Source organism: Quercus suber, unplaced genomic scaffold (assembly GCF_002906115.3).
Source record: "Quercus suber isolate HL8 unplaced genomic scaffold, Cork oak 2.0 scaffold_266, whole genome shotgun sequence".
NCBI lineage: Eukaryota > Viridiplantae > Streptophyta > Magnoliopsida > Fagales > Fagaceae > Quercus > Quercus suber.
The window spans coordinates 444540-461530 of NW_027069722.1; the positions used below are offsets into that span (position 1 = coordinate 444540).

The 16991-nt window shown below is 31.7% G+C and overlaps 1 protein-coding gene across 1 annotated transcript; it reads right to left on the reverse strand.

Moving 5' to 3' along the window:
* Positions 1–1418: 1418 nt before the first annotated feature.
* On the reverse strand, positions 1419–3357 carry LOC112007609 (uncharacterized). Its single transcript, XM_024039983.2, has one exon. It carries the CDS (start codon positions 3066–3068, stop codon positions 1566–1568), a length of 1503 nt encoding a protein of 500 aa, XP_023895751.1. The 5' UTR covers positions 3069–3357; the 3' UTR covers positions 1419–1565.
* Positions 3358–16991: the final 13634 nt, after the last annotated feature.

Genomic DNA, 16991 nt, shown 5'->3' on the forward strand with positions numbered 1-16991 from the left:
TTCTAATAGTTTTTTTGATTAGAAGAACGACACATTGGTTGACATGAGCATTTATGTCAGCATCTTATATATATTAAGAATCTACTTTTCTTTTTCTTTTTTTATCTTTTATTATGTGTCTCAATTTAAAGGCTGTATCTTTTGAAGAAAAACTAATGTGAATGCTCAACTGACTCGAAGCACGTGGTTGTTTGTCACAGGCTACAACATATATTATATATTTTGCATACTGTAGTGATAGTGTTTTGATTGGCTTGGCTGCTACTAACTACATCGTATGCCATAGAATTTCAGATCATTGGTTTGTGTGGATTAGAGCTTTCAAATATGGTGAACCACACACAATACAGGGATCTTCCACAAAGTTGAACTCGAATTCTTTTTTTTAGAAACACAAAGTTGGACTCTTTCATTCAATATATAATTATATATGCAAAGATTATTTATTTACCTTTCTATATTGAAGAAAGGTAGCATAAATAAAGAAAATTTACCTTTCTTCATTGGGCTTTAGCCTTTATGGTACCATCATTTATTGGCAATAAATCTCATCCAAAATATTTCCAAAAAAAAATGATGTAAATGTATAGGTCCGAATAGTTGTGCAATGGTGTGTGTGAGATTTGTAACCATGTATAGTAAAGTTGCTGTGTATGTACAAGTGTACCAAAGGTCAGATTATCTGCTTGCTGTGATGAAAGAGTTACTTCCCGTGTTCGGCTTTCTTGCTGCTATTGTCCTCTTGTATTTGACTCCACTGTCTTCTCTCTTGACTCTCTGCTTTGCTGTGATGAAAGATTTTTGCTCTTTTGATTCAGTTAAATAATATTCTGGTTTGTTTATTTATATAAAAGATATCTAGGAGTCAACTAATTTACTCAGTTTTGGGGGCAATTATGTTAGATATAGAATCATCTAAACTTAGTTTTATTATTTTGTAATTCAAATCCAGAACACAATAAAAATAGATTCACAGTAACAAAATTCACAATATCAAGTAAACCTGGGGAGGAAGGTTTTATGAATTGGATTCCATCTATTCTCTGATGCTATTCCTAGCATTCATTCATCAGTATGTTTTCTGTTAATAATAGACTCAACTCGATACAGACTTGTTAACCGGGTACATGCGTTTTCTGCAGAAGCCAAAAGTTCAGAAACCATTTGCCTTTTAGTGTTTTTTCACTAGGACATTATATTAAGGCAACAAGTTTCAAAATTTTGTTCTTCCACTAGGAGATTAGGGAAGAAGGTTTCAAATGAAGCTATGTGAGAATGCTTGGGCTGCTACAATCTACCATATATAGCTACAAAGAAACACAAGCATTCATAGCTGTAATGTCAAGATAGAAGGCATTTTTGAGCCATTAGCATGTTAGACTAATTTACTCACTTTTAGGAATCTCTGAACAACGCACTTACCAATGTTATCATCTAAACTGAATTTCAGATTTTGTGCATCAAATGCAGAACACAAGATAAATAGATCATAGTAACTTAAATTCACAGCATCACTACCATTAAACAGGTGGCTTAGACAGGTGGTTTAGACAAAACGAAGTATTCTACCTACATAAACCAAGAGTAACCCAAATTGGTCGAGAATAATAACAAGGGTTGTCCAAACCGAATGGAAGGGGTGCGACAACCCTCCTTGCCATGAGAAACACTCCCACATCACGGCCTCCATATGCCACTCCTGGAAACATTTGTAAATCCCAATTGTCATCTGTGAAGTAGATGCGATTATTTCTGCTAGGGATTTTGCTTGTAGGAAGGCACCACGAGTTGCTGTCGCCAACAAAAAAAGCATGATCTTCCAAGTGATCTGTCAATTCCTCCCAAACCGAAGCACGGAAGTTGAACTTGTAGACCAAAAAATATATAGTCATATGCCTGCTCTTCGAAGGAATATGAAATCCGTAACGAAAAACCCCGAAAAGATTTTTCGATGACTCCACCAAATATAGTTTTTGGGGTTCCCCTACATCTTGTGGTTGGGAAGCAATAACTTGTACCTCAGCTGACTGAGGAGCATCAAGTCTAAAGCTCACCAGCATGCCATTATCACAGAGTCCATATATTTGATCTTCAAAACGTGCAACATCTTTGAATTTGAAATTGTTTGGATTGGAAACAATAGCCCACTCACCTTTTCCCCTTCTATTCAAAGTAGCTTCTTCTCCCACTCTTGCAAAAGCCAAGCGATTCATGGAGCCGAAAATTGCAATAACAAGGAACTTTGAAAACTCTTGGGAATGGTCCTTGAAAATCATGAATTTGTGTACAATGCGAAACCATTCCAGATCTGTACCAGCCAGTCCTCGAATTGTGTTTAGCGGTGGAAGAGCAATTGGTTCTCCATTCATAAGGTGAACAAGGTGGGTTTCATAATCAGGATCCAAGGTTACAACCCAACCATGTTGAGATCCCCAACAACGTTTTTCGTGAATTGTAGATAGTTCTAACCTACAACATCTGTTGTTGCAGAGATTCAAGAAACATCTCAGGTCAGTATCTAGAGTGTCGGAAAGCATCAGCCATGGAAACAATTTCAAGCTTGTAGTTTCCAAACAAGCAGAACGGCAGGGGTTGCAAAACGTTAAAATCGCTTTAATATCTATGAAATTAGGCGTTCGATTTCCAATTTCATGGATCATATCTGTGGGGAATTCAGACCAGATGGGAGCCTGTGGTTCATTGGATACTAACCCAATGTTGGAATTCACAAGTGAAGAAGAAGAACGGTTAGCTAGAAATCTTTGCAACCGAGGTTGGATAGTAGATATAAGCGATGGATCAGTTAGGATAAGAATCACAATTAATGGTGACTCACTGATGACAAAAGATGATGCGCTAGTTAAGATCGTTAAGAAAAACTCAAACAAAGACATGTCTTTTTCAGCATGAGCTGGGGACAGAAATGTAAGGATCAACAATGTTACAAACAGAGTTAAGCGAAAACTTGAAGAAGAAATGACATAACCGCGAATGAGAGTGATGAAGATAGCCACTTGAAAACAGACACAGATTTTAAAGACGTCGAGTAAAGAACTAGCTGACCTCATGATGGAAATGAATGTGTAGCTCTATGACTGATGAAAATGGAATTGAAAGCATCAAAACAAGCCGAACAACATGGCTTGCTGACAAACCCTTAGCTCCAAGAAATTCAGGTGCTTAGCTAACAGATAGAAGAGTGGTCAGAATGAGATCATTTTGGGAAAGTAAGTAGGGTTTTCATCTGTAATACTAATTTGATAATTGAACCAAAGAAAGAAAAGACATTGAAGAAACAAAAGACAAAGCCAAAAAAGTATGTTTAGTCGCCTAAGAAACTATCAATTGTACCCAAGGATAAAAAAGACACTCAGAAACAGACAAAGAAATAAGAACCGTGAAAATCATCCATGGACATGTACCGTTGTACCCTTAACATTGTACAAAACCCTTTCTTTCTTTTTGAGAAGAAAGAGTCATTCTCATTTAACTAATTTAGGAACAAACATCATAGGAATGGCAACGGGTCGGGTTCGGACCGGGTTTTTTCATGCCCGGACCCGACCCGCGGGTCTTTCTTAGCAACCCGGACCCGGCCTGTTTATTAAACGAGTTTTTTTCTTAACCCCGAACCCGCCCCGTCGGGCCTCCGCGGGCCCCGTCCCCTCATGCTCAGCCAAGCCCAAAATCAGAACCACAAACTTTCATTTATGATTTTTAGGCCCAAAATCACAAACATAAACATAAACACAGACCAAACACGATCAGATTTGTGATTTTCCCTTTCAAAATCACAAACCAAACACAAATTTAGATCTGTGATTTTCCCTTTCAAAATCACAAACCAAACACAAACACAAACTCACATTAAGACGAACTGAACCCAGAAAAAAAAAAGAAAAAAAGAAAAAAGAAAAAACAAACCGGCCCTATTTCTAATCGGACCGGGTAAAATCCGGCCCATTAGGGTCGGACCAGGCCGGGTACCCACGGATCGGGCATAAATTGCCATCCCTAAAACATCAGGATCAACTAGGTTTTTAACAACAATGGAACTTTCTTAAATCTGAAACACAATGTGTGAACAGTGTTTTTTTTTTCCCCTGATAGATCAATCAACAGATTTTATTTTATTTTTGTGGGTATATTTCATTTAAATAATGTAAAATTTGTTTGCTAAACAAAATTCTCATTAATTAATCAATGTACAAGCCTCTAGTTTATATATCCTAATTCAGAGCATAACAAACTTTCAACTAAGCTCCCTCCTGTATGCTAATTCATTGTAGAAATCTATCTCAGATAAATAAATAAAAGGGAGTTAAATCACCAAAAATAAAACATGTAAATACGTGCATGAATTAGCATACCAATTTTTTTTGAATAAGCATAATTACCAGATGACCGAAAATTTGAATTAACATAATTTTTTCGAAGTGTCTTGCTATATCAGCGCTCTGAAAGTTTGGGTTCCAACACGTAGTCTCAGACACAACCAGGCAAATATAAATTAATTTAAGAAAAAAAAATAAATAGAGAAATGGTGGAGGTGGAGGTGTAGAGTAATGGACTAATGGCCCATGCACATGCAGAGGTGGTAGAGTCTGGATTTTAGACTTTTGGTCCATATGGTGCATGATTCAAATAAAATGTTGAAAGCCAAACTAATTAATATCAGTAAGAAGTTCTTAATTAATTACACGAAATATTTGATTGACATAGAAAAAAATAATGTGAATATATATATATATTATATATATATATTATTATTTTGGTACTTGGTGTTAGAGTTGGTATTTTATTTTTACTAGCCGCAAATCCGCGCGTTGCGCGTGATAATTATTTTATGGTAGTTTTTTTTTTAATTTTTTTTACAATTTAAACTAATCTAATAATGAGTATTGTATTTCGTAATTATATTTTATTTACTATAGGAACAATCATAAGCCACCCAAAACATATTATCAAATAAAAAATTATTAGCAAAATCTAAGAATTAAATTTCTATACATGCATTGTTATAAAATAATAATAATTAAAATAAAATTGCAAAAGTTAAAATTGTTTACCTATCCGATTATTTTCGTTTGGCTAACCTTTACTTTTCTTTAAATGAATGACATTATAGAGTACTTCTAATACAACTATTAAGAGTACTTTGTCCACCACAAAGAATTAGAAAAAAACAAAAATTAGTAAAGTGTCATAGTTTAACATCTAAATTGAGCACTATAAAAAATAATGATATGTAACAGAATAAATACCAAATTATCCGAATCATGCTATGTAATAGAATAATATTATATTTTTATATGCTATATTTAATTCTTTAGAACGCAATAGGATAACATTTAACAATAAAAAGAATAAAAAATAAAAATAAAAACAATAACAACAATTTAAAAAACAAAACTAAATCGCATGCATTAACCAAAATAGAGTTTTAAAGAATATAAAAAATTAATAACCTAAAGTAGAGATGCAAGGAAAATAAAAAATTGACCAAAAAATTGAGAGAGAGAGAGAGAGAGAGAGAGAGAGAGAGAGAGAGAGAGAGAGAGAACCATTTTTTTTTTTTTTTTGTGAGGGAAAACTATACATAGAATAGAAGAGATAGTGACAAATTTATAGTAAGAGGGTGTGAATAAGAAGAGACAAAATAAAAGAAAATGAAGGGAGAGGAAGAATGATATTAATGTAAAGGGTAGTGGGAAAATGAAAAGGTAAGGGAGGGAGAAAGATTGAAGAAGTAGTGGGGAGATGAAATAGTAAGGGAGAGAGCAAGGTTGAAGAAGTGTAAACATTAAAAAAAAATAAATGTTAAAATAATTATAGGAAAAAAAAAAAAAAACCTAAGCTTGAAAGGCTTCAACGTTTTTTTTTTTTTTTTTTTTTTTTTTTTTTTTTTTTTTTTTTTTTTTTTTAAGCTGAAAAGGCTCACACAAAATCCTAAAACTGAACTGAAAGGCTTTGAATTGGGGTTGATAGTAGAACTAAATAAATAAGAGGTGGGCTAGATTTATTATAGGGTGATAGTGGAAGTAAATAAATAAGTAGTGGGCAGCATTTATAGGGTTGAAAATTGTAAAAACCATTTTAAAATTGTGGGACAAATTATATATATTTTTTTAAATGATGTGGCAGCTGATGTGGTGCAACGTGAGAGCAGCAGCATTAAACGCTACGCTTCAGCTTTTAGTAATATATAGATTATAGAAAGGAGTTGATACTTAGTATAAGCATTGTTATTATACTTATGGTACTTCATACTCTAAGATGAAAATAAATATATATTTGAAACAGTAAAAGATATAAATAAAAATAATCAATATGTGGCTTATGAAGTTAATAGATTAATCTAAATATAAAATATTCAAACAAGTCATTTCATTTCTTAATTAAAGCAAAGCAAAAAAAAAAAAAAATAAATAAATAAATTAACTTAAAAAGTATGATAATATATTTGGAGTTTTTAAAATGTTCTATGTGCACCTTGATTTCTTTTTTCTTTCTTTTTTATTTTTATTTTTATTTTTTATATAAGATAGAATTTCTACTCTAACCTAATATAAGTGTATATGTGTGTGAAACTCCCTACTGAAAACTTAAACCCCAACCCTTGCCCCCTCCCCCCATCTCATAAACATTTATACTTGTAAAGTGACCACCGTAGTAAGAGTGCGTAATGATTACCTTGATTTCTTTTTTAAAGAGACTATATGACGTTTTTATTTTTAAGTTAATTTAAAATCATCAATTTTTATTCATGGCATCTTAGCTTTCATTTCCAACTATTAAATGGTGGGTTTATTGGGAAAAAAAAAAGTTCAGTAAATATCATTGTAGAAGTATTTTTTTTTTAATCTTTTTTGACGTTGTAATAATATATATACCAGTTGATAATTCTAAGGTTGCATATAAGAATTTTTTTTTCTTTTTTCCTTTAATAACTACATTAAGATAAGAAAATACATTCAAATTACTATTTTTTTTTTTTTAAAGATTTATTTTAAGCGGGGAGGGGGTGAGGTGCCCCCTTGTCCAGTCGTCCCTGCTGGCTCCGCCTTTGCTCTTTTTGATAGCACTGAGGTCAATGGCCGGTGGTCAAATTTGGATGAGATGGCAGCAATCATCAGCCACAACACTCTTATAAAATGGAGGTGGTTATTTTTTTGATCTTCTTTGTTTTAAGCTTTTAGCGACTTTTTTTTTTAACCCAAGAAAGCTTTGGGGATTAGATATATATAGATAAATTGTTTTTTTTTAAGGGACTTTAAATTTGGTCTAGCAAACCATTTTATTTTTTGGAATCAATCTTTTGGGCCAACTCTTAAGTTTTAGGTAATTTTTTTTTTGTCAAATAAGAGATTTTTGTGTTTTAAATCCCGTTTACATAAAAAGTCAATTGGTGTCTTAACTTGATGAGAAAGAATATTCATTATAAAGTGAATGTCATAAGTTAAAATTTGATAGTATCTAACCTATTAAAAAAAAACACTTAATTATTTGGGAGCTAGGTATAATATGACCGATAATAGATATAGAAAAACAGTTATAACTATAGACCTTTCCAAAAGAGGTTGGATAATAAACATAAGTGATGGAACACTTCTCATAAAACTAATCACTATCAACGATATTGTATGGACTCGTTTTGTAGCCCAAGCCCAAAATATAAGGGAGGTTGGCCCAGTGAGCTCAATACAATAAATTTGTAGAGAGTGAGTCAAAGAACTCAGCCTTAATAAATTTGACAACGGCTAGTATGAATTCAGGAGATGATCAAGAAAGAATAAGGAACATGGAACTGACTGAATTTCCTTGTCCGAGGAAGTAAATCTCTATATAAATCAATTAAACTGATTACAGGTATAACTTTGATTGCTATAGTGTTCTATTTCTATTTTTCCGATCCCTTCCTCATTGAGGGTTTCTTACATTATATAACTCCCCTTGGACCATCTTGATCCTACACTTATTAATTATTTGAGTCCTTACTTGAGTGTCCATCCCATCAGACACCCTCTTTCGTTTTCTGTGAGTTGCGGTAGCCAAGGCAGCACTGTTCAGAGATCTTTTCTACATAAATGCGGCCAGAAAAGTAGCTGCAATGCATTTAATGCGGTGGTAGCAACTTTTCCTTAGATATTTTTGGGTTCTCTTCCTTCTCGTATGTTCATGAGGCACATTCCTGTCACTAGGGCTTCTATGAAGGTTACTTTCATCGTTAGAATACACATCTGAGTGATATCTATCATACCCGAGGATGAATTCCTCCTCAGACCACCTTCTACTTGTTTCTTATTTATGAGACTCTAAACTAAAATCCCTCATAACTATTTATCCCTTCTCGAATTCGTCAACGTCCTCGGACAAAGTTCAAGGCCCAAAATATGATTTTGGACCCTTATCCCTACAGATATCATTGTGGAATAATTAACGCAAGGAGCACCAACTGGCCTCATTAATGGAATTGAAATTCACACCAATCTGCATGGAGCCAGGTCTGCTGTGTGCGAATGAAAGCTAATGGGGGAGGAAGAAATTTGCCAAGTAATAGGCACTTGATCAATTATGTAGTCACCATTTATCAACAGTAACAATTTTGTTTTTAATTTGGCTTCTTTGATTTCCCTTCAAATACGAATCAGAATTTTTTTTTAAAATTTTTTTATCATTCAATAATTTTTTTAAAAACGAAAAGGTTCAGTTGACCTGATCATACTCAAATTGGCATCAAAAGAAAATGCAGGTTAATTTTTGAAATTCAATAACCACCGTGACTTAAGTACAACATTTCCAATATTACCATATAAAATTTCATTCCTAACAGGTAAAATAGAATCTAAACCATAGAGCTCAATCAAATAATATAACCAATTAATGAAGCATAGAAAAATGAAAATAAAAAGAGTAAATCTTGAATCTTTTAAACCTGTAGTAGGATCAACGTCGTTTAGTAAAAGAAGGCTATCAAAGCATATTTCTGTGGCATATAGTTTTTCCGGAAAAGTTGTGTTTGTAACAGTTTTTTCTGTTTCCTTCTCTATATCATGTAAAATTAGCATGTTGGAGTAATTATGCAAATCTAACAACATTTCCTTTCCATTACTATACAAATAAACAAGCTTCAGGTATTCAAAGTGCTTGATTTTGTAGAATCTTGTCCAAGAACTGTCTATCCCGTAGTCATTCATCACCCAAACTTCATTATAAGAACTGTCTATCCCGTAGTCGTTCATCACCCAAACTTCATTATAAGTTTTGCCCTCATTTTTTAACACAGTGGTAGAGTAGAGTTTTTCTTTTATTACCTCTAGATGGCACATCCTTTATCTGTTGGCGTCCAGTTGAATTGAGCACTCTTTTGAATTGCAACATTGATTATAATCCAACTCATGCAACTCTTTTGATTCCCTTCAGTAGTAACGTCTCCTATTATTTGGTTCTTGCATTTGTTTGCTTCTAATTTTAAAAATTATGTTTAATTTTGGTTACCTCCAATATCTTAATGAACTTAGATATTTAAATATATATATATATATATATATAATTCCATAGTTACAATAGAGTGAGAAGATTTGAACAATGAATATCTCGCAAGAAATACTAGAGTTGCTAATTAATTAAGTTACAAAACTCTTGGCAAATAAGCTTAGATATTAAACATTAAGAATACCAAGATTTTTATTATTTACATCTGCAAATATATATAATAAAAGTAATAGTAACATGATTTGTCACCAAAAAAAAAAAAAAAAAAAATAACATCCAATTTGAATGAAATTTGATCTGTATGTTAAGAACATAAGGAACATGAAATTCAACGATAACTTTTCAAAATTCATACCCAAAAAAGAAATATATGAAAAGTTTGAAGAGTTTCTCTCCAACTTTGTTCTTATGATATTTGTGTGATGAAATTATTATTAAATACTAGTTTATTATTTATGTTTCAAACTTGGTTTTTTTCTCTTGGGGGGGGGGGGGGGGGGGGGGGGGGGTGTGGGGTGTGTTTGGTTGTGTGACATTATTTTCTTTGTGTTGTGATCATTTTGTTTTGATTTGGTAACCGGCCATGCATAATGATGGCCAAAAGTATTGACGTAGTGATGGGATCCAATTCACTGGCACGGTCCATCACATAATTCACATACAAACAGAGCGTAAATAAATTGCGATAGGAGCTTTTTTCAGTATTATAATTTGCAAAAAGGCTAATATTTAGCAAAAAAAGAAAAAGAAAAAGAAAAGAGAAGCCCAAATGAGAGGGACTAACATAAAAAATATAAAACTCACAAGACCAAAATGAAAACAACATAAAACTTTTTTCTTGATAATTCAATAATTATAATAAAAAAAGACGGATTTGAATCTGAATATTTTAACTGAAGTATAACATTAACACTTTGTTTAGGAGGAGGAAAATGAATGGAATGAAATAAATTATTTTAGAATATTCCTTTCATTTTCTTGTTTTGGATGTTTAATGGAGGAAAAATTTCACTAAAACTTGTAAAATTAAAATACTCCTATATATTTAGTGTTTTATTTTAAAATATGAGTATAATAGTAATATTATCATAAAATGATTCAAATCATTTTCCTTTATGTTCCTCTCAAATAAGATTATTTACCTTCTATTTCTTTCAATTTCTTTATTTAAAAAACATCCAGACAAGATTACAAAATTCCATTTCATTCATTTATTATTTTATTTTCTATTCATTTCCATTATTTAAAAACATTTCATTTTATTCCATTTGTTTATGATTTACCCATTCAATTTCATTTCATTCCTCTATGAACTCCTAAACAAAGTGTAAGTTTTTTTTTTTTTTTTTGGTGGAAAAAACACTAACTTAAAGGGGCAATATTTTATTCTTTTTTTCAGTAGATAATTATTTATCATCAAGTCCAAGACATAAATTGGTTCTTAATGAGATCGAATCTCAAATTTTTTATTCAAGAACAAAAAACTTTATCACTTAGAAGTTAGTACTAACTACAATCTTTTTTTCTTTTTTAGTTTTGATGGAAACTGCAATTTCTTTTTTTTAATAAAAGGAGATTTGACTCCATCCAACTACCAATAAAAAGATGACTGGTATATTATGTGTGTGTGCATATATATATATATATATATATTAAAAAAAAGTGTCTTCTTGGTTATTGGAATCAAACTCATTTTTTTTCTTTTTTTCTTTTGTTTATAATATTATAAGGCAACATGGTAGTGATGTTAAGTGAAACTAAACCTAGCCAATGGTTTTGTAGCCAAGTGGCACCCAGGTTCCTTTGTAACCTCTTACTCGGGGGTTCTATCCTCTGCACTTACCTAGCCAAAAAAAAAAAGTGAAACAAAACCTATACAAAAATGTTTGACACGGAGAGAGTGCAGTGTGTTATCGACCTACTCCAATCAATACTAGGCTTTCCTTTCCTTTCCCATTTGCCTGTTGGCTTAGCCTTTAAGCCCCGACTCAAACAAGGACACTTCTTTTTCAGCTTGAACTGGGGATAGAGTTGTAAGGACCAATAAAGTTACAAACAGAGTTACTCGAAAGATTGAGGAGAAAATCAAGTCACCACGGGCACAGATGAGAGTGATAAAAAATGCAACTTGGTAATGGACACCGAAATTTAAAAAGTCAAGTAAAGCTGGCTGCTGTGTATAAAGCGATTTTGACCTTGTTGGGTATGTCTGGGTGATTTATGGACTAATCGACTTGGGCTTTAATTACAAACAAATGATAGATCGGGTTGGGGTTTACCCGGCCCAACCCTGGTCCACATACAACTGGGTAATTCTATCATAGCTCCTTTCTTAGTGCCTAGATCGCTGGTAAGTGAAGGTTTTGGGCATATTACATAGGTGAAGTAAATGGCACGCAGATCCATGAATTGGAGATTGTTAAGATAGTGGATCTGATGGATTATATTTATATGTGCGTGTTTTGACCAAGATGGATGCGTGACCATGATGAATGACCAAGATGGGTTATATGTGCGTCTTTCACTCTTGACATTTCGGCTTTGTTTATAGTTCTAGTGCTGCTGGTTCCTTTACTGTCTAATTATCTGTCAGTTGTGATTGCTTGCCTTTCATTTTTGTGCTGCCAAACGCTCATGCACGTAGGCACAATAAGAAACGATATGAGCATATTTGTGGATACAATAGTTGAACTAGAATCGTAGAAGATGATAATAGAGAGAGAGAAGTTTTAGATTACCCTTTTGGCGTGATCAGATCTGAGATTGGACACAATAGTTGTTGTTGACCTTCTTTGATCCCTGCCACTACTGTATGTTTGATTGGACTTTCCTTTCTCTGAGATTGCTGGGTTCTGAGTGGATTCGAGAGATGAGTTTGTGCTGCGATTTCTTTTCTGGGTTCTCTAGGGTAAGAAGTAAGTGGTGAAGCACGTAAAGAAGAAGGAACTGGGGATAAAAGATTATAAGCTTCTTTATACTGCCTAAAACAGGACTGCTTTTGTTTAAGAAGGGGCCAATGGAGGCTTATTTTGATTAAGGTATAAAAAATAGTTACTTATATTATTTTAACTAGTATATAACCCATGCTACCGCATGGGAATGAATATATTATTAATCATGATTTTATTCATGTTTAAAAGACTCAGTTTTAAACATGAATAAACTCATGATTAATATTATTAACCATAAAATTTTATTAGCAATATATATATATATATATATATATAGACATTGAATATTCTTTCCATGTGTTAAATATTGTTTTCAATAAGGTAACACCAAATAGGTTGAAAGCCATCTTCGTGCAAGATTGATATCTGCAAGAGAAGTCAATCATCGAGCAAGGACCAAAGGATTTCAAAAAATGTTAATATTGACTCAATGTATGCGCATACACACAAACCCATCACTATATCAATTAAGAGAATCAAAACTAAATGGAAATATTACACAGAAAGATGAAACCTTGGTGACGATGTTTATCCAAAAGATCCATTCACGCTTTTGAATCTTCAATCTCTATTGGTGATTGAAATTTTCATAGCTTAAAAAATTTTAAATTAAAAAAAAAAAAAAAAAAACCCCTCAGTGTTGTACTCATTTTGTAGTTTTACGATGGGTCATTTTGTAACATGGTGGGCATTTGTGTGAAGAAAAAACCTTTGAAGTTGCATGGCTGATAAAAGAAATTCTTTCCAATCTCTTTTTATAGAGAGATGGATTTATACATGTTTTTATACATCCTTCATAGTTGTATTATCACGAAGTAAGTCCAATGGATTTAGATTGGTACTACCGATTCCCAAAGCATGAGTGTTTAATGTATTATTAATTTCATCTCACCTCATTACCAAGCCCAATGAATTTTAATTGGAATTCAATTTTTCCAAGTGGTGCATCTCTTGCAATATTCTTTCATTTTTTATTTTTAATTAATTTTTTGAAATTTATTTTCAATTCCCATGGCCACTTTCCATATTCGACTTCCTGTTATAGTTCCCTATACACTTTGAAGTTTGAACCAAGAGAACAATGAACTTATATAAAAATAAATAAAAACAATGAATCAGAGTAATGGTTCTATCGAAAACAACCCCAAATCATATTATATTCTTCTTATTATTTTCTTTGTAAACGTGTATAGTAAAATTGGACTCCAATTTCAGATTCTAATTGAACAATTGGAATGACACATGGCACAAAATTAAAGCTCTAATTTGGAATTCTATTTGAGTTTCTCTCTACTTCACCTATTATTATATATATAGATATGATGAATTAAAAAAAAAAAAAAGAATGAAATGCAGAGTAAATTGTGAAAATATAAAATACATAAAAGTAAATTTGGGTAGTACAATTCATCTGTTTGTCAGAAAGCCAATGAGATTGCTCTTGTTCATAAAAGCTAAAAAACAAGGAAAAAGCAGCTGAAGTCAAAAGACTTGAAAATACTTACTTTATTATATAAAAAAATCCTTCCAAAAAAAATTTTTATGTTGTGAAAATTATTGTTAAAAAAGTATTAAGAAAATACATATTTAAAATATTTATAAAGTAAAAAATGTGTTTGATATCAAGTTTCAAATGACATATTTTAAATATAAAAAACAATAATTATGTATTTGGTATGTGTATTTTTTTTAAGTGATGAAAATAATATTATTTAATTAAGGAGAGAGAAAGAAGGAAGAAGAGAGAAGGATAAAGTGGTGGGCCCGCAAGAGAGAAAGAGATTAAAAAAAGAGTTTGGTCTTATCAATAGACCCCATTATTTTCAATTTATTTACAAAAAAGACTATTAAACAATATTACTTGAAAACTAAAAACCAACCTTTCTATGTTAGATGTAACTCCCCTTCCAATGCAAATGACACCTCTGCCCCAGAAGGTCTTTTCTTTGAATGAAAAATCTGGAAACGTATTCGCGGGGGGTGGGGGGGGGGGGTGGGGTGGGTGGGGGGGGCGTGTAAATGAATATCTCATTAGAGTTTTTGGCTAAATATTGTAGAAACAAAGTTTATTTGTAATTTGAGCACTGTTCAAACTTATTTGAGAAAATGAGGAAAGAAGCAAATTCAATAATGGTATTGCCGAAATATATGCCCAAAAAAAACCTATCTGACCTACTTGAAATTGGGGACTAACCTAATTGAAAAAAAAAAATGAATTGTGGCAATTGAATTGCCGAAATTAGAGTTAAAAAAAAAATTGAATTGTGGCAAGAGTTATAGATACAAACTATTTTATAATATTTTTACAAACTATCGTTATGGCCAACTTTTTACTGGTTCTCATCTGGACCGACTAATAACATCACTTTTTTATTTACCAATAATCACTCACCACATTAGCCATTTGTAAAAAAATTTGTATCTCTAGCATTTTCCTTTTGTCAATTGAATTGCTGAAATTGGAGGAGTTAAAAAAAAAAAAAAATCCACCAAAAGTGAAAAAAAAAAAAAAAAAAAAAAAAAAAAAGAGAAAAGCTCATGTACACAAATTGGCAAGATTATGCTCAAAATCTGTATAAATGTTATTATTAATAGATAAAAAATAAAAAATAAATTAGAAAAAAAAAAGTAATGATGGTAGTGTTCTTGAGAATTAGTAATAATTTGTTAAATAAATTATTATGAAAAAAATTATAAAATTAATTGTAAAAAATGAACAAAAATTTCAAAGCCAACATTTTTCACTCTTTTTATGTTTATTTTTCTCCTTAAAAAAATCAACAAACAATTGACTTTTTGGTCAATATTAGATGAGAACGGATTTGAATTCTTTTTTGGGTCCACTTTTTTGATTGATTAAAAAGAGTAGATATTCCATTCATTAATGTCAACATAAAAAGCATATTTCTTTTATAGTAATAATAATAATAAATTGTTTATACAAATTATCCAAATTTCAACAATTGATACAAACATTTACAAATCAGCAAGCTTATTTGCAAATTATAACAAATAGAGCAAGTTGCAGACACAACTCAATAGAATTAAAGCTGATAAATTGCTGAGACTCGCAACAATTGAGGCACAATACACAATAGGACTATTTAGCTACAATACACTGGAAAGTACCATTGCATTAGAGAACAATAAGAATTGAAGGAGGAATTCTCATTCGAAAATGCAGATTAAAGTTGTAAACCAACAAACAACTTCCTCCCAACAACAAGCTATTGCAAATCCTCACTTATTCCTTCACTATCTTTGGAATTAATGAACTCATTAGCAATTTGGAATGTAACATAGGCCGAAATTGTGTTTTTTTTTTTTTTTTTTTTTTTTTTTTTTTTTTTTTTTTTTTTTCTATCATCACTTACTTACATGCCAATTTTTTTTTAAAAATTTTCTATAGTGGCATTTCAAAACGGCACTATAGAAATTTTTTTAAAAAAAAATTGTTTATGACCTATAGTGGTGTTTATGATCACCACTATAGGCAAAAAAAAAAAAAAAAAAAAAACATATTTTGACCTATAGCGGTGTTTGCAAATGCTGCTATAGGACAAATTAAATTTCTTTTTTTTTTTTTTTCATTCGGCTATAGTGGCGTTTATAAAATGCCACTATAGCCTTTTTCAAAAAAACAATTTCAGCCTATAACAGCATTTCACAAACGCCATTATAGGGTATGGACCTTACCCTAGAGTGGTGTTTGTAAAATGCTACTATAGGTCAAATTATTATTTTTTAATTTGGCTATAATTTCATTTCACAAATGCTACTATAGGTCCATACCCTATAGTGGCGTTTATAAAACGTTGTTATAGCCTTTTTTTTTTAAAAAAAATTCATACCATAGCAGCGTTTTACAAATAGCACTATTAGGTATGGACCTATAGTAGCGTTTGTGAAATGCCACTATAGCCAAATTAAAAAATAAAAAATAATTTGACCTATAGTGGCATTTGCAAACACCACTATAAGTCCATACCCTATAGTGGCATTTACAAAACACTGCTATAGCCTTTTTCTAAAAAAAGAACAATTTCAGCCTATAGGGTATAGACCTATTGTGGCATTTTACAAAAACACCAGTATAGGTGTATAGTCACAGTACAATAGTGATGTTTGTAATCGCCATTATAGCAAATGCCGCTATAGCCCACATTGATCTATAGTGGTGTTTTTAGGACCTATAGTGGCGTTTCACAAACACCACTATAGGTCCAATTTTTTTGTAATGAATAGATGGACATTTGAAAGACTTCAATACAATTAAAGAACTACATGATTTTATTAATCTTTATCTGATTGAATGGCTGCTTTCATGGCCATTCAATACTATGAAAAATGGTTGAAGCTATTTAATACTAAAAAAAACTACATATCAAATATTACCATATAAAATTTCATTCCTAACAGGAAAAATAGAATCTAAACCATATATCTCAATCAAATAATATAACAAATTAATGAAGCATAGAAAAAAGAAAAAAAAATGTAAAAATCAAATCTTTTATACCAGTATTAGATCAACATCGTCCAGTA